Genomic DNA, 26,984 nt, shown 5'->3' with positions numbered 1-26,984 from the left:
TGTTGGTAACTCGAGGACTGGGTGTGAGCACCTGTGACTTAGGATCATCAATGTTATAATGGTATCAGGAGGGGCTGTCTGCTTTACAAAAACAAAAAATAAAGAAAGAAAAAGATTCCAGTTTTGCAGGTAGTGAACTGTAAAAAAATAGTTAATCGACAAATTGTCATTATTTTTATACAACTATCACAAAAATAAGGTAAAGTAAAAAATAAATACACCCTCTTTGAAACTTGTGTATCCAATAAACCCCAAATCAATTTTACTTTGTCAACAAAATATTTTCGACACATGGGGGTATATTTACTAAACTGTGGGTTTGAAAAAGTGAGGATGTTGCCTATAGCAACCAATCAGATTCTAGCTGTTATTTTGAACAATACACTAAATAAATGAAAGCTAGAATCTGATTAGTTGCTATAGGCAACATCTCCACTTTTCCAAACCCGCAGTTTAGTAAATCTAGCCCAGTCTCTCCATGTTGATTGATAAATATGACTTAGGCTGAGTACAGACTATAGAAATTTTCTTACAATGTGTTATCTATAACTATTTTACCAACAACTGATTAAAAAAAAAAAAAGTCCCGATCAGCCTGCTGATTCATGTGTACACACTGTACACGTTTTACACAATTTACCTTCAGATCTGTGCTCTTCATCTGTCATAACCTTCGGCTGAAAAGATTGTGACTCTGTAAACTCTATAGAGATCCTGATTGTGAGTGCATACGCACTGCAGAATTGGAACATCATCATTCCATCGTTAGAGATTTTTAGATCAGTTTAAAAATCAATTGAAACGATACAATGTGCTTTGGAACGATAATCGTTCATCATTGTAGTGTGTACCCAGCCTAACTGCTTCCGTATCAATAAAGAAGGTAATTTGATCCAGGTCCTTCTAATAAAGTAATCTCATTGCTGACCAACAGGAAGGTCTACCATCTCTATATAAAAGCAGAACACTTGGCAGGTTGGTCCATATAATTTATGTTTGTGCTAAAATTGGGACAAGGAAAAAGACAACGCAATGATCTCAGGGAAGCAATTATTGTTGCTCATAAGTCTGAAAAGGGATATTTGACTATTTCCAAACAATTTAGAATCCATCAAATGAATGTTTAATAACGGTCAGATAACATAACACAGTGAGCATCAAATACATTTTACATCATGGGCATAAGTTGAAGAGCTCTCAGTGAGCCGGAGAGGACAGAAATCAGATCCTTTTAAAGATATGGTAAAAGGTAGAACAGTAGTTTTCTTGAATTAAGAAAGAAACAGAGTAAGAAAAGGAAGAAAGAAAGGATAAAAAAAAAAAAAAAATAAAAGGAAAAAAAAAAAGACATTGGACAAGAGTCCTATGCTAAGAGAAGGGTAAAGAATGAGATAAAGAGGAGTAAAGAAGTAGGGATAGAAGAAGATAGGGAGGGGGGTGGTGTGGCTGGAACTACCCCAGGGGTAAGAGGGGAAGGAAGTAGGATTGAAAGGGGGGGGGGGGGAGGGTAAGAGGAGGGTGTGAACTAAGTTAAGGGGGAGCGGTACTGGAAATAGGACATCCAGGGATCCCAGACTTTGTTAAAGGTTTTGGAGGAGTTACATATAATACTGGTCATGTTCTCCATGGGGTGAGTTTGCCATATCCTGTTAGTCACAGCGGCGAGGGAGGGGGGAGCGATCTGCTTCCACTCAATGGCGAGAGTCCATCATTTTACAAGGACAACATTAATTTACAAATGGTGAGCATCACAGACAGTTGGCCAGAACGGGCGTCCCAGCAAATTCACCCAAAGATCAGACCATATGGATGCTCCGAGACATTACAGAGAAGCCAAAAGCTACATTCCGAGACTGACAGGCCTGTCACCGTGGTAACTATTAAGGCTCATAAAACTACAATCAGAAAAAGACTGTAGACAAGTACAGTTTTCATGAAAGAGAAAGCCTTTTCTCGCCAAAAAATATTGCAGTACAGCTTACATTAGCAAAGTTGCATCTGAACAAAACACAATGCTTCTGGAACAATGTCTTCTGGACAGACGAGGCAAAACTGGAGTTTTTTAGTCTCAATGTACAATGACATGTTTGGCAAATTCCAATAACTGTGAATCACCACAAGAACCTCACACAAACAATGGTGGAGGGCTGATTTGGAGTTCTTTTGCCGCAACAGAACCTGGTTGCTTCACAAAAATGGAGTTCACCATGAACTCCTCTTTATACCACAGTGTTCTAGAGGAGACTATAAGGCCATATGTCCAGCAGCTGAAGCTTGGTTGAAACCGTATCGTGCAACAGGACAATGATCCTAAGCACAACATTAACTGAATGACTGAACAAGGAAAAAAAAAAAAAAGAATCAGTTTGGAAACTCCAAGTCAAAGTCTGCACCTTAACCCCTTTGAGTTGCTGTGGATGGAGCTTTGGAGAGCTGTGTGTAAGGGATACCGGGTTTTCAGAACCAAAGTTCACTTGGTTACCTGGCCCCCCTTAGGTTCAGAAATGACACAGGCAAGGAAGAGAACTAAAGATACTACACTAGCTTTACTTCTCTTATAGTAAAACAGAATATAAAACTGCACACTATAAATAGGTCAGTGGATCACCAGTATCAATAGGAGTCCCAGCAAGGTTCGCAACCCACCTTTGCCACGCAAAAGTTCCAAATGCAACAGAAAGGCCGCGGTCTTGGTATCTTACGGCTCTCACCACTTGGCCAACTCTACACCAGCGTGGCGGGGCTCTGGGTATCAGTCTGCCCACTCCTGTGGGCACACCAATTTACCCAGACCCTGGCGAGTATCTCCCGATGGAGTGAGGTGATAGCAAGTCAAGAGATGGAGCAACAGCCTGCTTCCCCAGGTACAGGACACTTTGTCTGCTGATAGAGAACAGAAACTCAACACCCATCAACCCCACACCTCTCAGGAATTAATCGGCAAAATGAATACCCCCTCCCACCTGGAGTGACGACTTATATTCATGGTCAATTCCAATGACGTATTCCTCTCCTTGGGCAAACTCCTGGGTCTCTCCTTCTTAAACATTGGTGGGTGCTGGGTGGGAGTTAAGCCGAGGTAGCCGCCTTCTACAGTGGCTCCCCTGCCACAATGTCTGGGCAACACCTGTGGAAGACAATGGGTAATGATTGATGGCCCAGTGTGTATAAATAACTCTCAAACATGAATAAACTAAAGCAGTTTATAAGGAATGAGACAAAATTCCTGCACAGTGGTTCTAGAAAATGTGTGAACCTTTTAGAATTTTCTGAACTTCTGCATAAATGTGACCTTCAATGTGTTCAGATCTTCATCTATGTTATAAAAATGAATTAAGAGAACCCATTAAATCTCACTCACACACACACACACACAAACGGTTATACTTTTGCATTAATCTATTGATTCAACAGTAAAAAATGTTGTTGGGAAAAGTATCTGAACCTCTAGTTCAGTTAAGTGGATAATTATTCAGGAGTGTCAATCAATAAATGACAATCAGATGTGAGTTTGGTTGGCACTGCCCAATTTAAAAAAACAAAAACGAAAAAAAGAAGAGACTGCAGTCTTCACTACCAAAGACTTGTCTTCACCAGCCTGGTTTGTAAACACAGACTATGCCTCGATCAAACAGATTTCTGAGGACCTCAGAAGTGTTGTGTATGCTCAGCAGGCTGGAAAAATTTACAAACGATCACCAAACTTTTGGTTTAACCAATTCATTGTCATGTAGATGGAGTACAAATGGAAACACAAAATCAACACCATTGTTAATCTCCCCCAGACTGGTCATTTACCAAAAATTACTATAAGAACAAAGCAAACAATATTCCAAGCGATAAAAAAAACCAACCCAGGGTAAAGTCAGGGCTCTTTTGCATTGGATAATGTCAGTGTTTATGAGTCTACCATCAAGCAAATACTGAAGAACTGTGTGCATGGGAGGATAGCAAAGAGAAGGCCGGTACTCTCCCAAAAAACATTACTCGGCAGTGACCATTTCATGGTTTGGGGCTTTTACTCCCATGGGACTAGGGCAGGGGTAGGCAACCTGCGGCTCTCCAGGTGTTGTGAAACTACGAATCCCAGCATGCCTTTCCACCTATCTGCTGGTTATCTACTGGCAAAGCTTGCTGGGACTTGTAGTTTCACAACACCTGGAGAGCCGCAGGTTGCCTACCCCTGGACTAGGGGGTCTTGCTTTCATAGGAATGAAAGAATTCAGAATTGTACCAGCAAATTCCCCAGGAAAATGTCAGGTGTTACTATAAGCATTTGGTTGAAGTCATTGTTGCTCAATGGGGTCACACCAATTACTAAAAGCAGAATCACATACTTTTTCCTGACAAAGAAATTTATGGTTGGATCATTTTGATCAATAAAAAAAATGAAATAGTATATATTTTTGTGTTATTTGATTTAGTGGGTTCTCTTTATTTATGACCTAGATAGTGTTTCCCAACCCAAGTCCTCAAGTACCCCTAAACAGTCCATGTTTTCCATATCTCCTTGCTGGAGCACAGGTGTAATCATTACTGACTGACACATTGTAACAGATCCACAGGTGGTATAATTATATCACTCACTGGTGACCTGGAAAACCTGCACTGTTAGGGGTACTTGAGGACTAGGGTTGGGAAACACTGACCTAGATGAAGACATTTAAAGTTGTTTATGTAGAAGTGCAGAAAATACTATAGGGTTAACAAACTTTCTAGCACCACTGTAAGAGACTGATAAATTCATAGCGAAAATTACTACTGCAAATAATTGCTGGGAAATGTTGTTCTAAAAGCTACGGAATCACGGTGCATAATCTTTTCACACATAGCTTTTTCATGGTTTTTTTTTGTTGTTGAACAAATAATGACAAAGTAACATGTGTTACGGGGATGTCACATGAGATTAGATTTATCATGCTTGGCGAGAACTTAAATGCTCTAAAAAAGAGAGTCATAATCATTTTATTTCACTATATTGATACTGCTTTTTCGGTTTAGAAAAAGGAGGAAGGAAATGGGTTCTAGACTACCAGAAAATACGTTAATGACTTAAAAAAATATCTTTCTGCATATCTAACTGTAAAACCATGGTTTATGCCACATTGAAAGACTATAATAACCTTAGAAAAACTTGGAATCTGAAAAATACATTTGTGAATAATGTTATAATCTACTTGAATAAACAGAGTTTACAATTTATTTCTCATTATCATTTCTGTGGCATCACAAGATAAAATAAGGATATAGTTATTTCTATACATATTGGCGGGCTAGATATTTCAGCAGACATGTATCAATTCTGTTGGAAATAATGTTAAAAATCTCAACTCTCTCAACCTCCTCCTGTCATAATTTACAATTGTTTTCACTATTGTTGCAACAGAGTTATCGGTGTTAAGTCTGCTTAAGCTGGGTACACACTACAGAATTTTCCACCAACTTTTTATGCCGATCGATTTTAAATGCGATCGATGGTCCGATCGCTCGGTCCATGGACTGCATACACACTAGCCTTGTTTTAGAAGATAAAGGAAAGAGCGGACGTCCCTTTAGCGACTTTTTACAGCCATGTTGTCCTGAGCAATGACTAATTTCGTACTCACTGTTGTGGATCGGTCGAAAGTTTATACACACTACACAACGGAAACGAGATTGGAACGAAAATATTAAAAGGTACGACCAACCAAATGAGGCGACAATCGTCCATTTGGGCAGACTTTCAACCATCGTGTCACTACACACACTGACCCGACTTTTGAACAAGTGGTCGTATGTCGGCTGGTTGAGCCGATTATTGGACGAAAACCCTGTAGTGTGTACCCAGCTTAACAGTGCAACCATCATGTACGTTTAAGAAGTCTAACACTAATAGTTCTCCCTGAGTAGAAGCAATGTAGTTATTAAATCACATGACCTAATTGAGCAAAATACTCCGCATGATCAATTCATCCGAATGTTTATCAGAGGTCTGTACACTGTGAAGTGGTGCGATGTCACTGTTTTTTGTGAATGGATTGGCTGTATTTTGATAAATATTAGTTCAACCCATAAAATGGTTAACACCACTGTGTGTAGACAACGAGGTCATTTTGAAAACAATTTGTGATCATCTATATAATGCCTTTAAATCTTCAGCTATTGACATGACATATTATATACACCAATATTGTAGGACCTGCCTTACGGACGAGGGAACAGCCCTCTATGAAATCTACCTACACACTCTGCCTTTCTAACTGAGGTGTGGAGAACAACACTTGTCCTTTTATTGTATTGCCAAGTCTTAAGGTCTTGTGCAATTCAGTATGAGTGCCCCGCACACCGGGGAGAATAACTAGTATTATATGCAAGAGTTTAAGCATGAAATTTAATCATGCACATCTATTGTGATGACCTTATCCAGCGCACACACACAAATGATAAACGTCTTACACAAATTACAGCAATAGTGAAAGGCCACATCCAGGTACAAGTCTCTTACCTGATAAACAGGATTTATACTATCAAGAGGGCAGTAGGACCACATGCGCACTTTATTATTTAAGGAAACAACAAAGAACAAATACAACTAAAGTGGGAGAATCTTAGGGGAGGTTGGACCTGTGTGTGTATATTATACACACACATACCCCCATTGTAATTACCATGATAACCAATTAAGGGTGGAAGAGAACGCTACTGTCAATGTACAGAAATGTATTTTAGGCGTGTTTTACAGAAAAACATTAGGAAAATTCCATGTATTGACAACAGAGTGATGAATATATATGTAAAATACATTTATATTAATAATGATGTACTTGCTTATATATGTAGGTCTTTGGCCTTGTCCTTTTTAAAGCTGCAGTCCCAGGTACGGTGAAGAGAAATTAAAATAAAGAGTCACCCTGCAGGGTTCCCCTCCCCAAAGCCCCGGGGGCTGTTTCCATGCAGCTGGTTCCTCTCACAACTCCAGCCAAAGCATGGAGCTCGCATATTCTTCTTGGTCTGCTAGCTCGACAACCAATCACAAACACCAACAGCTCACTGGGAGTGCAGCTTTAAATGGCGGCTTCTAATATTGATACACTTATATTTCAGTGTGTGTGGGTATGCATACACTCAGTGGCCACTAGGTACACCTTTCCAGTACTGGGTAGGACTCCCGTTTACCACCATTGAAGCTGAATTTCTTCGCAGCGTGGATTCCACAAGGTGCTGGAAACATTCCTTAGATATTCTGTTCCATGTCGACTTGATATCACAATGTTGCTGCAAATTTCCCGGTCTAATACATCCCACATGTGCTCTATTGGACTGAGCTCTGGTGAGTGTGAAGGACTTTAGAGTACACTGTACTTATTGTCTTGTTTAAGGAAAAAGCTAGAGATTACATGTGCTTTGTGATACGGCATGTTATCGGTCTAGAAAAAGCTATTAAAAGATGGGTAGGCTGTGGCCATAAAGGGTCACATGGTCAGTACCACCACTCAGGCCCTTTAATACCATTTCAGCTTTGTTTAAATTCCATGGCCAACCTAACGTGTACTAAGCAACCACTCTCTACCACCACCCTGCACCGTTGACACAAGACATAGATTCATGTATATTACTCCACATTCTGACCCTACCATCTACATGTCACAGCAGAAATCCAGATTTGTCAGACCAGGCAACATTTGCCCAATCAGCGATTGTTCAGCCTGTGCCGACTGAAGCCACAGTTTCCTGTTCTTAGCCGACAGGAGTGGTCTTCCGCTGCTGTAGCCGATCCACCTAAACATTCGACGTGCTATGCATTCAGAGCAGCTCTTCTACATAGCACTGTTGTAATGCATGGTGGAGTTACCCAACACAGATAGCCTAATTTTGAGGGACATTTATCAGACGGCTCAAAGGCAATTATATTTAAGTCCCTTAATGTTTTTCACTCATGGCATTATCAAAGGGAGTTGTGTTTAGATATGTCATAGGACTATCCTTAAGTATGAGGAGTCATTAAGAATATTATTACAGGATACTTAACCCCATAATCCTACAACTGAATTATTATAAATCTACAGAAACTACTATTACCCTTAAGGTGCCTTAGGGTCAATTAGAATTCATACAATTAACTGCTGGATTTTATCCATATGATTCTATAGCAGAGGTGTTACCTCATTAAAGTTACAGAGGAATTATATTTTGTAATGAATAAGGTCTAGAGTTTAGATTTATTCAATAAAGTGGACCTATGACAGAATTTATCTAATCAAGCCCAATTATATAAGAGTAGCCCGGCGGGTAGACAACTAATCACTGTCTATCTTAACAGATTCTCTGTTTATTTCAATGTATGTTTCAATCATCATTTTTAATATTTCGCTACTAGACAATTGTTTTTAACCAGATACTAATAAAGATTTATTTTACTAATACCAAACATATCAATATAATAAAAAATATATATGTTTACACCCATTATTGAGTGCCCCTTTAGGTCATTTCCTCTTTTCTGATAATAATGGTTGAGTTACCGTCACATTCCCATCAGCTTGACCCAGACTGCCCATTCTCCTCTAACCTCTCATTACAAAGACATTTTCACCCACAGAACTGCCGCTTACTGGATGTATTTTGTTTTGCACTATTCTTTGTAAACTCTAGAGACTGTTGTATGTAAAAATACCAGATCAGCAGTTTGAGATACTCAGACCACCTCAACTGGCACCAAAAATTTACCGCACTGTATGTGTGTGTTAGGGAATTTAGACTGTAAGCTCCAATTGGGCAGGGACTGATGTCAGCGAGTTCTCTGTACAGCGCTGCGGAATTAGTGGCGCTATATAAATAGCTGCTGCTGAATGTCACTTAGATCAAATGTCTTCCCCATTCTGGTGTTTGGTCTGAACAACAATTGAACCTCTTGGCCCTGTCTGTATGTTTTTATGCATTGAGTTGCTGCAACATGATTGTCCGATGAGATATTTGCATTAACGACCAGGTATACAGTTGTACCTAATAAAGTGACCACTGAGTATATGTATGTATACACAAAAAGCTGCTGGTTGACGAGAATTTAATACATTAATTTGTCCTGATCATCATCACTAAAAAACCACTGATGTCTACAAAGGCTGCCATTGGTGGGATGAAGCAGTATTCATGCGAGGGCAGCCTATTAACTAACTAGAAACAAAAAAGACACCACACATAGGCAGTCTGTACCTTATTCATATAACTATTTTCTAATAAATTAATTGGCAGTGTTGTCATGGCTACTGCTTCAGCCTGCAAAATGGCTGCCAGAGTGACAGGCTGGATTCTCATGGATATCCATACAGCACACAAAATGGCTGCCTCAATGTCATTGGATCTTGGTGAACGGATAGGCTGCATTCTCATGAATACTGGTTCTGTCCTCAAATTGTCTGTCTTCACTGCCTGTAGGTGTTCGGTGCACTTTAAGTCCTTTTTCTTACCAAAAAATTGTTTAAGTTCAACTTGTCAAGCTTAGGAGTCGGAACACAAAACATAACACAATTAGCCATGTTTGTTATTCTATTATCTCACAAATTAATAGTTGAAAAGCAAATTTTTATGCCCTAGAGTGAAAGAATCAAGGACACCGCGCCGGTTACCTTTTTATCGCCCACTATCAAATCTGGCAACCTCACAGTAGTCCAATATTTGTCACCAAAGTTCTGGAAGGAATTTGATTCTACTGCCAAATTGTCTCCTAGAGATATGGAATGGTGCGGTTACAATTTTTCAAAAAAACATTTATTCCTATTCAATGCGATTGATACATGGCAGCTGAAACATCAATACATGCATATTTGTCCACCATGAAGAAATGATCTGTCATTAAAGTAAAATAACTATATCTCAAAAGTAACCACAATAAATGAGTTTCTTACCAGAATATGAACAATACAATGTCATACAGTTATTAACAAAACCACAAACACCTTACAGAAATCCTTTGGACTCTCATATGTAAGTTATATGACTAGTAAACATCCAGATATGGGGCTAACCTCTAGCATTGTAGTGCTATATTCTTCATAGCATCAATTTAGGATAGGACAATGTCTGCTGTCTGCACCTCTTACTTGCACTATATAATTGCCAACATTATAAGACAGTTTCCTGGGACACAGCTTCAGATATAGTGCAACTAATGAGAGCACGTGGGATACGGCTTCAGTGGACCTCGGAGCACTACAATGCCCACGTCATAGTTCCTTAATATAACTAGAACACACCTTTTTGCATTTTTAATACGCACCTTCAGTGTATTTCAACAAAATAAGCGATGGAAGAATGGCATCCGAGCCAGAAAGAGGCCAAATCTCTCAAATCTGGGCTACTCTCTGGAAATTATGCACAGTTGACAATTGTGGAATCATTTAAGATTATTGTGCATGCCTCCATGTAGGACAGGTACAGGAAGATGGACAGAAATACCAAGCTTTATTCTGATTCACTCCCTGCCCTACAAAGTCGTGCTGCCTGGGAGGTGGGAGGAGAGGTAAGTGATGGGCAGTGTTGCTACGGGGTAGGGTAGAGGGGCCCAGGGTTGGGTAGAGGGGCCCAGAGGAAGGGGTAGTGGGGCTCAGGGGAGTGTTTGACCTGGGCTGGCTCTAGGTCTAGCAACACCCTGTGAAAGAATTTTTGGAACGCTGTATGACCGTCTTTCTCGGCACCATGCATGGTGCCGGCATTAGGGGAGGGGAAATATTTTACTACAGAGGTAAGGCAGGAATGCGTTACTAAAAAACTGAGAGGAAGAATGTGTTACAACAAGGGGTGCTGTTACTACAGAGGTGAGCATGGCCAAATGTGTTACAGGGGAGGGGTATGGGTGGCTTCCTATGTGGTATAACCACACCCCCCTTACATAGGACGGTCACTTGCCCAGTGGCGGCAGTGCACATGCTGTCTCCAGTGGACGTTGAGAGGCACGGCAAAGAGGTTCCTCTGTTCCTTTAGCCATTTCTACATACCTTAAATGTTTAAGCAAATGACATTTTATTGTGGCCCCTTCAAATGAGTAGTATCTCCCAATGTGGCCTTCAGACCAAAGGTGGTCGTGCACCCCTGGTGTAATTGTTTGCTACAACTACAGGATGTTTGTTCCATAATAAACTGTGAAACCGTTTTCATAAATATCCCCCAATCATTCATGTCTGGAATGTAAATTTGGTTTAATGTAAACACAAAAGCACAATGTAATTCGTTTTTGTTTGGCAGTATGTATAGGCAAACAGGCCACTTCAGCAAATCTGAAGTCGCTGTCATTGTGCGAAGGCAAAGCAACATACATAGACACCCAGGTTATAAATATATAACTTTTATTCTGAATATTAAATAGTGTTTTAAATTACAAGCAGTTTGAATCACACTAAGCATGATAATCAAATGTACAGTAAAAAGTTTACAAATTAAAAATGTACACCATTTAAAGACCATTAGAGCTGGAAATTCATCCAATAAGATATTGCCATATACCTTATATACTGGTTTTAAATTACAACAAAAACAATCCCCAGCCTCAAACTCTCATATTCATAAATGAGATTGTACATACATCAGTTATATGCAGACGATGTGCAAGGCAACACAATCTGGTCAGCAGATTCATTCTAATTCAAGTTTGTGTATCCTCACTGACCACCACATTAAGGCCTCGTACACACAGGCTTTAGTGTAGTGTGTTTCCAGTGTGCTCAAGGCCTATAAAACATGCTTCCTGGAGATGGTCAGAAAAATAAGCCAATGGACCTGTACAAACACACATACAATGCCTGCAGCATCCAGAAATATTAATGCTAAAGACAATAGATAATGTACACAGTACAGTATATGCTGTAGGAAGCTTTCATATGCTCTACTATAAAGGGGCACAATACATGATTTTATCCATGCTTGTACTAGTATTGGTTTCCAACCCTGTGTGTACGAGCCCTTAAAAACAGTTTCTGACACTGCCTTAAATCAGAAGTTGAATACAATACGTACACTTTTGATCTAAGGCAAGTCTCTGAACATCTTACCCCTAACCAGCTCTAAATAGTAATCTTTGAGCATTCAATATTTGCACGCATACTGGATATTCAGTATAAGGTAGTGCTTAGTAGCTGGTTGCAACAGTGTATCAACGTTCTTTAATCTCACCAAAAACAGGATTCAACACAGTGGTAACTTAATCCTGCTGGATTGCACTTTTGTGGGTACTAGTAAGCAATAGCGCCATTTAGAAGCACAAAAAAAACAAAAACAAATATAAGACTGCGTAGTGATCATATGCAATTAGAGCATACTGGATTCATTCATGAAGACTGGTGCACAAGTATGTGCTAGCAACCAATCAGGTGTCTACCAACATTTTTCCTGCAAGGGGTAATCAAAGATCTCCTTTATGTTTAACTGTGGGTTAGGAGCACCAATCCTTGCAGTTACCCGTGTACTCGTTTGCCCCAATGCCTAAAATAGTGCAATCACCTGCAACAAACTCACAAAGTTTTAAGACTATACTTAGTAGATCACATAAAATGAAAGCAAGTCACATGTGGGGTGTGACAGTCGTCAGTAGAGTGATGGAGGAATCAATGGGTGCCTAGGCCAGCACAGACATAAATCCCATCATGCAATATGGAAGACAAGGTGGCTCTTGTCTTTACAGTCACACCTTATAAGAAAACTGTATCCTTGCTAAAGAAATGAATAGAAAATCTTCATGCTATAATCATTTAATGCAATGATAAAGAAGAGAATCAAATGTATTATTCCAGGGGTAATACTATAGGGAGGAGTGTTAAGGATAGTGATGGAAAAGAGGTCTGGGTCCAATATATTTAATCCAGTTTGATTTGAGTTTTATCAAACCAAAGAAACCCCCAAAGCCTTCAGACTTACACTCATACCTGCCGAATTAATTTGGTAAGAAATACTCAGAATTTGTACATTTCACAATAAACCGCTCAATATTATCCTGATATGACCCCTATTCATTTGTGACTATATCTAAACAAAATTGCAACATTTTATTTGATGTTCACCCACCATACGCGTCGTGTACAACAATCAAACATGGAAGAAATGTCTTTAGTGTAACTGTTGTACCATCATACAGCTAATCTTGAATGTAACTATAAACTACTATAGTAATCTTTATATTCATAGATCTCTTATTTTATTCTCTCCTGGTTTTCAGGCAGTCTTAGGGCTAATTGCATCTTTAGCCTGTAAGTGATAATACTCTAACAGTGACGGCCAACTGGAGACCCCACCAGGGTAACCTCCCCGCTTTGTATCTACACAGCTTACGAAGCAGAGTAGTGTGTGATTGGGCTGTTAGAGTGCAGTGTATTCACAGTCCATGTAGTGGGAGAAGACTTCTCACCAGCTGGCCAAAGTAAGCTAGTGGTTCACCAAAAAAGTAACTTGTGGCCTCCTCAGCTGACAAGGACCAGTTATGAGGCCCTAGAAAAAGGTCATGGTGTCCACCCCTGATTGAACCTCATTAGATGGAAATCTTGTGTATGGCCCGGTTTAGGCACCTCTGCCACAAACGTTTAATCAAGCGAGAATTCTGGGTGACATCTACTGAACGACACTAAGATATATCCAAAGCAAATGAATTCATAAACTATGTTAAGACTATTGAACAGATCAATACAAAAAAAAAAAAAAAAAAGACAAAAACACCAAACCTAACCAATACATTCACCAAGTTACATTGCAAATAGAAAGACTGAAGGAGACCCGCAGTATGAACCCTCTAAACAGGCTCCCAGACAAATGCCATGATCGCATACATCGCTCACAAACCCCTATAGCAGCAGAAATAGGACCATTCCAATCACAGGAATGTGTCAGTCAAGTTCATTAAGTTGCATCATTATAAGAGTAAACTGAAGGAAACAGATGAACTTTAGAAGGAGCCTGTGCACTGTCATCCCACAGTGTCCAAAAGATTTATGTACAGAATATATCCGAGAGATCCCTGGAGTTAGCAAATCCAACCGAGTCCGATGCAATGGGAATAAAGGGTCCTGTCCTTCACCGTTAGGCAGCACATTATTACGACAGTCTCAATGAAGGAGCACAGACAATGCAAATCATTGCAATCCCGTATTCCTGAAGCACGTAGCAGAAGATAGGGCCCGAGAGAGCCCCTGTCATCCACCCCATATGTAGACCTGTGACCGGAATCTCCGCTACAAAGATCTACTAGTGAGCACACAATACACATTTACACCGGAGGTGCCAAGGAGATTCCAAATCTTTGAATCTACCAAGAAAATATTGCTGCTTTCAAAGACAAAAAACTCATTCACAAATAAAAATTGGTACAGCATATCAGATACTGAGAGTGGGAGTCCCAGGAGCAGCTTAATACACCATTTACAATGCAAACAAAAATAGATATATCGACACAATCACAGATAAAATTTATGACAAGCAGTGTTTTTTCCTCTTAATTAAAAATCTCTGTACAGATAGATATGCAAGAAACATTACAGTGCAATAATGAGCAATACATAGTGTTTTAAACGTCATTGGATACACAATATCATTTATCATTACATTAGCACAGACACAGTAAAGATATATGCGTCTATGTACAAGGTCCATCATATAAGAGACAATATGGACGCAGCCCTGACCTGACCTGTACGGGTAGAATGCTGTTACACACACACAAAGAGCAGGGTAATGGCAGTAGAAGTGGAAGCACATTGCACAATGGTAATTCACACTGTCCGTACAATTTGCCTCTGTCACAGTTTTTATGCTGTATGAGTTTCACAAGACCTCTTCGTAAGAGATTACAATGTTGCACATGTCTCCTCCACTTCGGGAACAGTAGTATTTAGCACTTGTTCATTAGGTACAATGTCAGTCTTTTTCACCATCCTCACTGCTGCCTGGGGAGAGAGAGAACAGGAAACAGGAAATGTCACATGTTAATGTGTAAATAATTAAAGGGTCATATTCACAAACATTGCAAAGAAGGAACATTTTTAATTATCTTTAAAGGGGAACTGTCACCAGGCTGGACACATTTTTATTTGGTTATTACATAGTGTCTCGCATGCTATGTAACAGAAAAGTGGGGGCGGGGAGTTTGTTCTGTGTCCTTGTACGCACATAATAAGTTCTCAAGCCGATTGCTCAATCCAAAATCTGTCAGCATATGCTATGACTTTCTCCTGGGCCAGCTTCCTTCATCCTCACAGCTCTCCTGCTGTGTAATATTGGCTGAGGAAGCCAGACTGGGAGAGAGAACCCTTAATGAAACGTTCTCTCCTGGATAATTCGGGTCAATGAGAAACACCCTGTGTTTAATGCTTATTACATATATAGTACATAAGGTGCTCTACAATAGGCAAATATATACCCAGTGAAGCCCTTGGCAGCAGTTTCCAATTAAAAGCAGCCAGGCTCTTGTTGAATGTCTGGAGATCGATGAAATAAAAAAAAAAAATAATGTGCCCACAAAGACAATTTTATAAGAGTGCAATACCTCCCAGTATCCTTTAGGTGGTGTTTTGACAAATGGGGAAATACTGTGTTTTGCAACCCACCACCAGATCTGAATTTGAAGCCATGTTTATTTAAACCAGGTTATGAATTATTCTACAGTTCTCCTGTTTCCCAGCGCATCCAGCAGAAGGAGCTGCTATCTGCAGCCTGCCAGTCTACACGCACCTCCCTTAGCAACTGCATCCATCTCCCATTCAGCTGCCCGTACTCAGGGAAATGTATTAAACAGAGGACAATGTAAGCAGCAGGACCTTAATAGCTGCCATGCATCACATTTAATATTTTCACTTTGCCGTTTTGTTTCTATTGTAAGGTATTTGTGTTTATCAAACCATTCAGGAGTATCTGTTGTAAGCAGTACAACCTAGTGTAATCCTCTGCAAGAGGCTCACCTACTTGAGTCACTCCTGGGCTGTCAATGTTTTCCTTATATTTAGCAGCAGTAACACATTAACTGCAGCAACAGGTCCCACCTGCTCGTCTCTCATACCCCCACACATCTGCTTCAATCACACATTAGTTCAATGTCACGTTACAGCTAATCTGGAAATAACCCTGTACGGTCCAGCTGAAAACTTCTGCCCCTGAAATTGTAATCTTATCATGTGTCATCCTGCATAATGCAAACCGGCATCTACGCCAGAAACTCTCCAAATAGCTGGTCATCTGGGAAGAAAATGATCTGCCTTTAACTTGAAATATAAAAATAAATATAAAAACCCTTTTTGTTGTATTGTAGTAATGGATAGGTTTGTTTGTTACTGTGGTATTGCTTGAATGGCACACGTATTACATGTTTTATCTGGGTGCAGTGACACATTAGGTTCCCTTCATTTATTGCTACATAAAAGCTTTGACATATGAATACTTGTGGTCTAGTACACTATACAATTGTAACAATATTGTAATGAGCATTACACCCCTTTCACATGTGAACGTATACCTAGTCTTATGGGCTATGTAGTGTTTATGCTGAGTGGTGGACTTTTCGCTCACATCCATGTGCAAAGGTTACGTGTACCTTATTGGATGCATAGCTGTGACCAGCTGCAGGCATCACTTGGCACAATCACGTGTGTGACAGGAGCAGCAGCCACAAACGTTACACTGGGCAGATTACTTCCTTATTCCTGTTATTCCGTACCCAACATTCCTATTTAATCAAATTATTATTTTAAATAAACCATTTTTACAGTTGCTACTTAACGTGCAATTCATCCACCATAATAAATGCACAGTAGGCAACCAAGAAATCGAAATGGGTTGTAATATAGAAAGTTGGTATATTTAACATGAACTTTGAAGTTATTTCCCAAAGCTCAAGACATAGGAATATATAGGCCAACAACAGACAAATTGTGTTAAAGTGGAAATCTCTCTGCTCCTCTATCATATTAAAAAGCAAAATATTCACCAGTATCTGCAGCTCAGGCATTTCTTTCACTGCTAAACCCCATATTCTGGCTAGGCTGACCTCCATGTTTATATAATGCACTACTCCCAATCACGGACGATGGTAAAGAACGTTTCCAACTTAGATGAGAGGTGGCCCTAGGAGAATGTCTAGATCAGGAAGAATGGTCAGACATATTTGAATGGACCACTAGATGCTCTATCAGCGTTCGCATGAAGGTGAATGTGTGTAAATTGCTTCACAGGTGGTACTATGTCCCATCTAGTCTACATAGTATCTGTCCACAGGTCGCCGATATCTGCTGGAGGAAAAGTGAGCACACTGGCACTTTCCTGCACAAACGTTTCCCTCTCTGGTGTGCAGTTATCTCCTTAGCTTCTGCTGTTATTGGTTTCTCTATCCCCTTGGACCTCATGTGTTGCTTCCCATACACACTCCTGACCTACCCACACGTTACTCAGGCACATCATGTCTGCGGCGACCTGCCAGATTGCAGCCTCCTGGAAGACACCTTCTCCACCGGCTCTCCTATCGGTCTGCAGCAGTGTGTGGCACATTTACCAAACAGAGCACATCATTAGCATCCCAAGGGGCTCCTCCGGTTCCTTCCATAAAGTCTGGGCTCCTTGGGCTCCCTATCATAACCAGTCGCTGCTTCATCTCAACTATGATTAGGAGATATGGCGTCCTTCAGTGCACTGCCCTTTTGATGCGCGCTTTTATTCTTGTCCCTTCTCAATCCCCTCCCTTTTCTTCCCCCTACTCCCCCAAGAAATGTACATCGCTGTTGCAGTAATTGGAAAGTGGCTTCCATTTTATTTGTTTAGTTTCTCTGGCCAAGACTCTATTGGACGGTCTGTTTTACATATGGCTGCTTGTACTCTGTCACAATCACCTTTCTTTTTTGTGATGTACCCAATTCATAGTATTTTGGAAAAAGAGGGGGGGATATTCATCAGCTTCCTCCCACGATCAAAAGGAGTCAATGGCATAATGTTTAAGTTGCGGTTGTCCCCCTCCCTACTAAGTTTTCTTTTAGTCTATGTAATCTCAACTTTGTTATTTGATCTGCATTGTAACGGAAAATGTCTTAATAAAAATATAAGTAAGATTGTGAACCATAAACAGAATTTGACATTGTCTCCAAAAAATACAAAACCCACACCAAATGAGTAGTTAGGAGTAGCCTAAAAACAAAACAAAAAACGAAAATACTAATTTGGATCTGCAGTAAAGAGGAGCACACAGAGGACATTAAGCTGCACTACTTACATACACAAATCACTAGGCTTACAACTTGTTCACATTACAGCTAAGGAGAAATAAACTGTTTGTCAACTTGTACCCCAATCTAAGTCACTAGATATACACACCATAAAAGTAATAATCACAGGCTCTTAAATATATAACTACAAATATACTACTTTATCAAGTAAACATTTGCTGGGTTATATCTTACTGCATGTAAATAACTCACCCCCTTGTTCTATGTCAGAGTCTGTTAGATGCGTGAGGGAAAAGCTTGCAATGTTTGCAGGTGAAATAGAGAATCTTGAGTAAGATGGCACGTGTGTCCAGCTTTCATCAGGCCCCCGGGATGGGGGAGGAGGGGAGAAATATTTTAAGGGATTAATAGACAGTTTGGGACCAACCAGGTTCGCTGCAGAATTGTTCATATACGAAGGTTCAGGAGACGTAAAGTCGTCATCCCATTCAAAACTGCCACCTATATAAAAGCAAAACAACAATTAGTCCATACTGGATTTAATTAGCATACATCAGTAAATGCCAAACTAGAAATTAAGGCATTCCGTATTATTCACAGCCTGTGCCCCCTTCCAAAGGGCTTAATTTTATCTATATCTGATACTTCTCCAGATTTCATCCTCCAAATCTAAACTATAGCAATTAGAAAGCGTTCAATGAACAGCTAGACAGCTTCAGGTCCGTAACCAAAAACGGGATTTATACGTACGATAAATCTTTTTCTCTGAGTCCATCTGGGGGACACTCCTTAACCATGGGGTTGAGTCGGGGGGAGGAGTCTGGCACCCAAAGAGTTAACTTTTTTCAGCTGACAGCATATCACCCCCGCCAATTCCCACATACCTCAGTTTGATTACAAAAACCATTAAGATAGGGCAATCAACCAAGACACACCAATCAACCGAGGGGGGAGTGGAGACAAAACAACGAAAAGACGGGGGGGATCGGAGTGTCCCCCAGATGGACTCCGAGAAAAAGATTTATCGTAAGTATAAATCCCGTTTTCTCTTTCATCCATCTGGGGGACACTCCTTAACCATGGGGACTTACAAAAGCAATCCTTCTAAAGGGTGGGACCGCTCTGATCTCCTTGCACGCAGAACACTACGGCCAAAGGAGGCGTCCCCAGACGCAAATATATTAAATTGGTAGAATTTCGTAAAGGTATGGACCGAGGACCAGGTGGCTGCCCTGCACAGCTGGTCCGCCGTGGCTCCATTACGAGCCACCCAAGACGCCCCAACCGACCGGGTAGAATGGGCAACAATACGTTTCGGCACAGGGAGATTAATACTTTGGACATAAGCCTCCCTGATAGTCAGGGTAAGCCATCTGGCAATAGTTTGCTTAGATGCTGGCCATCCCAGTTTGGAAAAGTCAAACAACACAAATAGAGACTCTGTCTTACGTATCTTTGCAGATCTCTTAACATATATACGTAATGCCCTCACTACGTCCAAATATTTATTTGTCTTTGTTCTTCTGTTTGGTTCTTGTCCAGCAACCACCAAGCTGAGGACCTACCTCCTCTACTGGTACCTCTAGCACGGGAATGCTCCTCTGGGATGGGACCCTGCCCAGGGTAAGGTCGCGAAAGATGTCACCATCTTTCCCAGCAGCTTCAAAGACCTGGCTACTGACAGCCTCTTGTCTGACAGGATCCTGCCTGTCCACTCCATCTAGGACCTCAACTTGTCCTGTGGAGACAACCTTCTGCTGCGTACTAAGTCCCTCACTAGTCTCAAGAAACTCATTCTTAGACAAGGGATTCTCTGTGACCCTTTCAGACTCTAGAAGTTCGGTCATAGACTGAACAACTCGTCTAGCCTTAGCACCCTGAATGGGTGTGACTAAAACCTTTTCCCTTACTGGAAATTCTAAGCCTGTATAGCTTCATCTGAACGAAGCAAATCGACAGCCCTGAGCTCTTTCTGATTTGACAGAAGCCAGCGAGGTAATTTTTTCCAAAACCTGAAGCGAGCTGGTCCCATGAATTCTATCGCGATATTCTGGACCTACTCGTCTACCGAGGACCCTATCTGCTGCTGGGCATACCCAAGCAGCCGTCCTCCCACCCCACCCTCTGGAACCAGAGGTGGGTGGTAGTCATGCCGCTGGTCTATCCGGCAGCTTGGCGGAAGAAGCTCTCCACTGTCTCCTGGATTCCAAGGCCCCTGGATTGGTAGTCTGGCCTCTGCCAGACCCGCCCCGTAAGGAGGCTGTCTGAAAGAACTAAACTTAGGCCTAGCCCTAGGTCTTGGAGTATTTACAGGCAAGGACGTCTTCTTGCCCCCTGAAGCCTGTAAAATCCAAGAGTCTAATTCTGGACCAAATAACATCCCACCCGTATACGGGATGGATTCTAATGATCGTTTAGACTCTAAATCCGCATTCCAAGCCCTTAACCATAACGCCCTTCTAGCTACTACAGCTGTAGCTGAAATAGACGAAGCTATGGAGGCCGAATTATGGGCCGCTTCATACACATAGCCTGCTGCCTCCCTTAGCTGCATGGCCAGAGGCAGTAAATCTGAATCCTGCAAGGCAGACAAACTGCCATACCCAGACTTCCATGGCCCTAGCTACCCAGGTAGAGGACAATGCTGGCCTGAGGCTAATACCGGCGGCCGAGAAGATCGACTTCAGCAGGGATTCTAATTTCTTGTCAGTCGCGTCCTGTAAGGTCGCTGACCCGGGTACAGGTAGTGTAGTCTGACGAACCAATCTCGCCACATGTGTATCTACCTTTGCCACCTGTTCCCAACGGGTCATATCCTCCTCCTGAAGAGGATACAATACGCCAAACTACCTTGGCATAGAGAACCTTTTATCTGGATATTTCCAAGTGGCCTCTACAATATCCCTCAACTTAACTGAGGGAGGGAACCTGACCACCTGCTTAGAAGCCTTCTTAAAGAGGGAGCGGTCCAAAGACTTCGTCTCCTCTACTTCAGCAAACCCCAGGGTCTGACGAACTGCTCTTACCAGATCATCCATACCCTGGTGCCTAGAGTTTCCTTCTGACTCTATAATGGACACATTTGAATCGTCCAACAATTCCCCCTCCTCCTCTGAGGAACTCTCAGAGTCTGACACTGACCACAGCGCTTTAGCTGTTTGTCTACGTCTTTTAACACTACGCTTGTGTCTGGGGTTCTCCAGTAGATGGGTAAGCCGGTCCAGGCTTTTAGCCACCGCTGACCAACCCACCTCTCCCATCTGGGAAACCCCCGGGAGGGCTGGGGAGGGAAATACACCGACCCCTGGGGAAAATGAATCATCTGTCATTCCTACTGTTATACCCTGAGAAACCACAGATGTAGCTGGGATCTCAACTGGTTTAGATAACAGATTTACAAGGGTATTAACTCCATGTGTTAAGGCAGCCGCCCACTCAGGAGGATCTACCGTTATGGTGGAGGCGTCTATAGGCTGTTTCACAGGAGCAACAGTGCAGGCTGCACAGAGCCCCCCCCCCGATCCAGCCGTTCACTTGTTAGTTTAACATTACATTTTGAACAGACATTATGTTTGGTACGTGTTTTGCTTTTATCTGCCATCACAAGATAAGAAAAACTAAATCACGTTTCAAAATTCACAAACACTTCTCCAATTTATCAGAAAATACAGATTAGGTTATATTAACATATCATAGTATTTCTGATTTAAATAAGACAGGCTTGGAGAACTTTATAGTTTTCTCATAAACAACAGTTCTCTCAACACATCATTGTCTTATAATATACATGTCTACACATGCACACACATACACACAGAAGAAAATAAAAGTGATACTCAGCGGGGAAGATATGTGTCAACAGTGCACTTCTCTTCAAATGACTGCTGCAACTGTCCTCCTTTTGAAGCTTGGCGCCAAAAAGGGATCTTCCACGTGCTCACTCAGCGGGGGGAGGGGAAGAGGTGCTTCTCAACACATTCCCCTACCACTGGAATCTCCTTCTGTGTCTCTGCTAAAGTGATTTCCCCAATCTACTTAGGTGAAATCCTGTTGCTTTATCTTGCTCACATTTTGCTACCACACCGCAAAAATACAGGTACATATTTATCTATGAACCAGTCAAAAGATAGTATTTCTGTTCCTTTTCCTCTATATAGAGTGTATAAGGTATAATTTTTTTAGTCAAGCTGAAAGGCTGCAGCAGGTTTTTCAGTAATGACTGCAATTAGCACAGAACACCTGGGCCCATTTAGCATTACATTTGGAACAGACAATATGTTTGGCACGCCCAAACACTTCCACAACCTTTATCAGAAAATACAGACTAGGTTATTTAACATATCATAGTATTTCTGATTAAATAAGACAGGTTTGGAGAACTTTATAGTTTTCCTTAAACACAGTTCTCTCAACACCTCAGTCTTATAATACACATGCATATACAGAAGAAACAAAGTGATACTTAGCGTGGAAGATATGTGTCAACAGTGCACTTCTCTTCAAATGACTGCTACAACTGTCCTCCTTTTGAAGCTTGGCGCCAGAAAAGGGATCTTCCACGTGCTCACACAGCACTGGCTCTCCTTCTGTGTTGTTTACCTTAACAGCGTTTTGCCCTTTCTCTTATATTAGGGGAAAACCTGTTAGAATGTGTTCCCCGCTAGCGCTACTCAAAGCGTTCCATCCTCAAGAATTCACTGCCATCCCCATGGGAGGAGGAACTTGGTATACTCCAGCTGGCTTCCGGGGAACCTCAGCAGTAAAGGCGCTCTCTGCCTAATGGCAGCGCCCGTCCTGCATCAGCGGGGAGAGTCTCTTGCCGACTGCTTCCCGCTGTGAGAAGCGCTTCTTACCTCTCACCACCCCCCCGACAGGCGCTTCTCCCATGAGTCAGCTCCGTTTGCACGGAGCCTCTCGCCACTGTCAAAAGAAAAAAACTGCAAAAGAAAAGGAAAAAACCTATAACCAGTGAACCCTGTTCACTGTCTCTCTTGGAGCTCTTCAGGTGCAACCTTCTTCCAAGGGCACTCAATTCAAACTGAGGTATGTGGGAATTGGCGGGGGTGATATGCTGTCAGCTGAAAAAAGTTAACTCTTTGGGTGCCAGACTCTTCCCCCCAGACTCAACCCCATGGTTAAGGAGTGTCCCCCAGATGGATGAAAGAGAAATAATATTGTCAGATGAATGTTTTGATCAGGTACTGGTACTGTAATACTCCAGAACATCACTCAGAAATGTAACGGATAAGCCGACAGAATAGTGTTCTGCAGTAAGACTTGCCATACCTTCATCATCAGTAGAGCTCTCAGAGTTTGTAAACCGGTATCCATGAGCAGACGGCGATGCTGGATTGCTGCTACCGGACATCTGGCTGCTGTTGTCCACAGCTCGGACGCTTAACTCTTTGGTTGGGGTTTCCTAAAGCAATGAAAATTTTACATGATAAAAGTGAGTAAACAGAATGGTGTTCAAGATCAGGAGAGACTGAAGCAGTTCTGAAAGTTCTAACATCTTTGTAGAACTCTGATAGGCTTGCCTGGTTATAAAAGGACTGGCCTTGTGTATACTGCATCTTATCCACTCCGTACTGGACACATGTAGAAGAGCACCATATACTCAAAAATGAAAGGGTGAACTAGACTTTCACATTGTATATTGATAGATAATGTAGTTGGCCCAAAATAGAGAAGTTTGCTTAACCTTGACATTATTAAAAACAACCAGGAAAGTTTTTCATCAGAAGATTAGTATGACTACAATGCAGTATTTGATGCCACTGTTGGCAAAGTAGAAATGATAGGATAAATGTACATCAGAGTAAGGGTATTTTTAGGGATTCCCCAAATCTAGAGAAAGGCATTGTATGGCACTGTGCAATCTGTACCAACCTGTGACAGATCACTAGCCGTTTTACTAGACATTCTCACAACACAATCTATAACAGACCACTTTATCTGTGTTGTGACATTTACAGAATAAGAACTAAAGCATCATTATTCCTTTCGCATGTTTACGCCTCATGCTGGCCAGTGACTATTTTTACAAGCAAAAAAACTTACCCGATCAAATAGGTAGATTGTAACATCGTCAAAAAAGCTCACAGCCTTTCTGCTCTTCCTCTCGTTCCCAGAAAGTCGGTTTGATGCTAGCTTGGGCAACTTTATTAAACTTTTCAAGTGTTTCCCATCATCTTTCTCCATGTGAACAACAGGAACTGGATGGACAGTGTCGTCTTCACTGTCTGAACTAAAACTGTGGAGATTAAAGGCTCTAATGTCATCATCTGAATCATCGCTGTTTTCATCCTCTTCATCAGCATCCATACCATCCTCCGACAAATCGAACAGGCCAGAAGAATCGAGCTTTCCTAGGTATTTCCCTTCCATATCAGGTTCTTTAAGTTTTTGCCCGTCATTGTGACTCAAAAATGGCATATCTTTGATTGTATTCATTGAACAGAAGACTTCAGAAGGTCCAAAAGGATTTACAATTTCCTCCTCATTTTCCGATGTGCTGTCCTCAATAGAGGACTTATGGTCATGAACAGATTCTGCTTTCTCGGAGTCCTCCATACTCAAAGACGAAGGACCAGTCCAGTCTCCTGGAACAAGTACCCTTTTAGGCACAGAACTTCTAGCTGTGTTTTCCAATACTTCTTCTGGTGGCTGAGAAAAGATTATACTGTCTATTTCAGAGACTTTGTCAGGCTTCTTTTCCGGCTCAGAATCATTGTCAGAAAAATATGCAGAGTCCCGGTAGGAGTTGTAACCATCAATGATAGGTCTTTGCGTTTTAACATCCAAATACCCCTCATTACCATTAACATTATTTTGCCCAACTTCTGATATTATAATGACAGGAGCTGTAATAGAGACCACCTCAGCATTACTTGAAGAATGGCTTGAAGGTCCGTTCACATGAGAGGTCCACTCAGGTGATTCCAGGTTCTCTGTCTCGTATCCGCTGTCAGCAGGTTTATCAGACGGTACCTGTTTGTGCTCTTCTTCCGTTTCTAACATATTTTGAACATCTAAAGAGTCTAAGGAGTCTGGAGTTCCTATAGAAGGTACCAATGATTGTGTACAGTTTGACACACTATCATCTAATAGGCTATCTTGACTGGTTGTGTCTGATGAAGCAGCAGTTTTTACAACAACTGGATTTACAGCAAGTTCTCCATTCAGATGGTCTATTGGCTTGACACATTCTTCTGTGGAAAAACCACCAGTAGGTCTGGGACAAACCTGCTCATTAAACGTTTCATCATCAACATCCGTTTTGTGAGCAAATGATCTATACAGATCAAGACTCTCGTCCATTGCACTTGGAACTCTTAAATCAAAGGGGTCGCTTTTGACACCCTCATCTGCGCCTTCAAGCTCTCTGTTACAAAGGTCAGGAGTTATGAGAAAATCTTTGAGTAAATCCTCATATGCAAAAGAATCTTCTTGTTCTACCAAAGGTGACTGCGCTATCTCGGTCATTGTTTGAGTTATTTCCTGCTCTGGCATCACCTGCGCACCTGAGATATTTATGAAGGAAGTATCAAGTTCTGCCAACATAAGCTCAATATCTAAACTACTAGAGTTTTCCAATACATTTTTTGAACTGAGGTCACTTTGCAATGGTTTAGGATGATCAAATATAAGGTCTTTTTCCACCAGACTGTCTGACAATAAGTTTTTCTCCCGTAAGAATAAAAAGTTGTCTGAAAGTTCTTCCAAACCTAGCTTTGGCTCTGAATTACTGTCTTGGAGGCTAGCATCTGTGTCAAAACTATGCTTTCCATCCTTGTTCAAGAAATCAATCTTTGGATAAGTCAGAGGAGACTCCTGATCAGTGTGTCCAGCATTTTGTTCAGCAAAGTCACAAAATGATAGTTCCAGAGGGATGTTTTCTAAGAAGTTAGTGTGGTTGATCATTTTGTGGAACGGGAAATCTGGCCGACGCGAAACATGCAGGTATTCTGGAATAGTCGCCTGCTCAGACCCAGATAAGCGGAGGTCATTTTTACTGGATCCTGCTGAATTAAGATCACTCAGAGCAATGAACTGTAGACTTTCACCTTTACGTTTCCGGTGATGCCCACTGTTCTCAAAGTCCAAACTGCTTTCTCCTTGCTCCTCCAACTGAATGTAATATTCATTAGATACAGAGACATTATGTGCATCAAACACAGGCACAACCTCCGGAACAACGGGGGTATCTTCTTTGCTAGCTTGCTCCCCTTGTCCAAAGTCAGAGATTGATTTCTGAAGAACATCTACAGGCACAGGGAAAAATATGCTATTATAGTTCACTGTAGAATCAGAGTCTGTGTGCCTGTGCTCTTCGAAATGATCTTCTTTGGCTGCCTCCCAAACATACTCAAAACTGAGCCCCTGACTCGTTTCAGTTACAGTAAGAACTTCATCCAGCTCACGGCATAGTTCATCACCAGTGAAGTTTTCCAAGATTGGAAATGCCAGATTTGCTGCGGGCTGTCGATTACTAGAATTTGGCTTAAGAGAATTCCAGCGTTGTTCAAAGTCCGCTTCAGTCTCCCTTTGGCTTTGCATCCGGAGGTATGTCAGTAGTCTATGGACTTCTTCTGCTGTGAGACGTTTGTCTGGAGGTAGCCAACAGAACTGCAAGACTTCAAACCTTAGAATAGAAGAAAAGAAAAAAAAAAGCAGATAAAACACTACCTTTGGCAATGTCCCACATTTCTACCATGTCTAGAAATGGTTTCAACTATGACTCCTGATAAACAGCAATTTCATTATAAAATCTTTTTTTTTTAATATAATTTACATTTTCCCCGAATGTCTCACAAAACCATGCAC

At 41.3% G+C, this 26,984-nt stretch overlaps 1 protein-coding gene across 1 annotated transcript in view; it reads right to left on the bottom strand.

Annotated features, from left to right (window-relative positions):
* Nucleotides 1–11,304: 11,304 nt before the first annotated feature.
* LMTK2 (lemur tyrosine kinase 2) overlaps nucleotides 11,305–26,984 on the bottom strand; it is a 62,853-nt gene continuing 47,173 nt past the window's right edge. The window contains exons 11-14 of the mRNA XM_075179673.1: nucleotides 24,219–26,802; nucleotides 23,445–23,577; nucleotides 18,411–18,659; nucleotides 11,305–14,900 (exon numbers count right to left, since the gene is read on the bottom strand). Of these exons, the coding sequence (XP_075035774.1) occupies nucleotides 14,872–14,900; nucleotides 18,411–18,659; nucleotides 23,445–23,577; nucleotides 24,219–26,802 (2,995 nt within the window). The 3' untranslated portion in view covers nucleotides 11,305–14,871. The remainder of the gene's footprint in view (nucleotides 14,901–18,410; nucleotides 18,660–23,444; nucleotides 23,578–24,218; nucleotides 26,803–26,984) is intronic.

This window comes from Mixophyes fleayi, chromosome 7, assembly GCF_038048845.1.
Source record: "Mixophyes fleayi isolate aMixFle1 chromosome 7, aMixFle1.hap1, whole genome shotgun sequence".
NCBI lineage: Eukaryota > Metazoa > Chordata > Amphibia > Anura > Limnodynastidae > Mixophyes > Mixophyes fleayi.
This window is presented reverse-complemented; position numbering and strand designations above follow the sequence as displayed.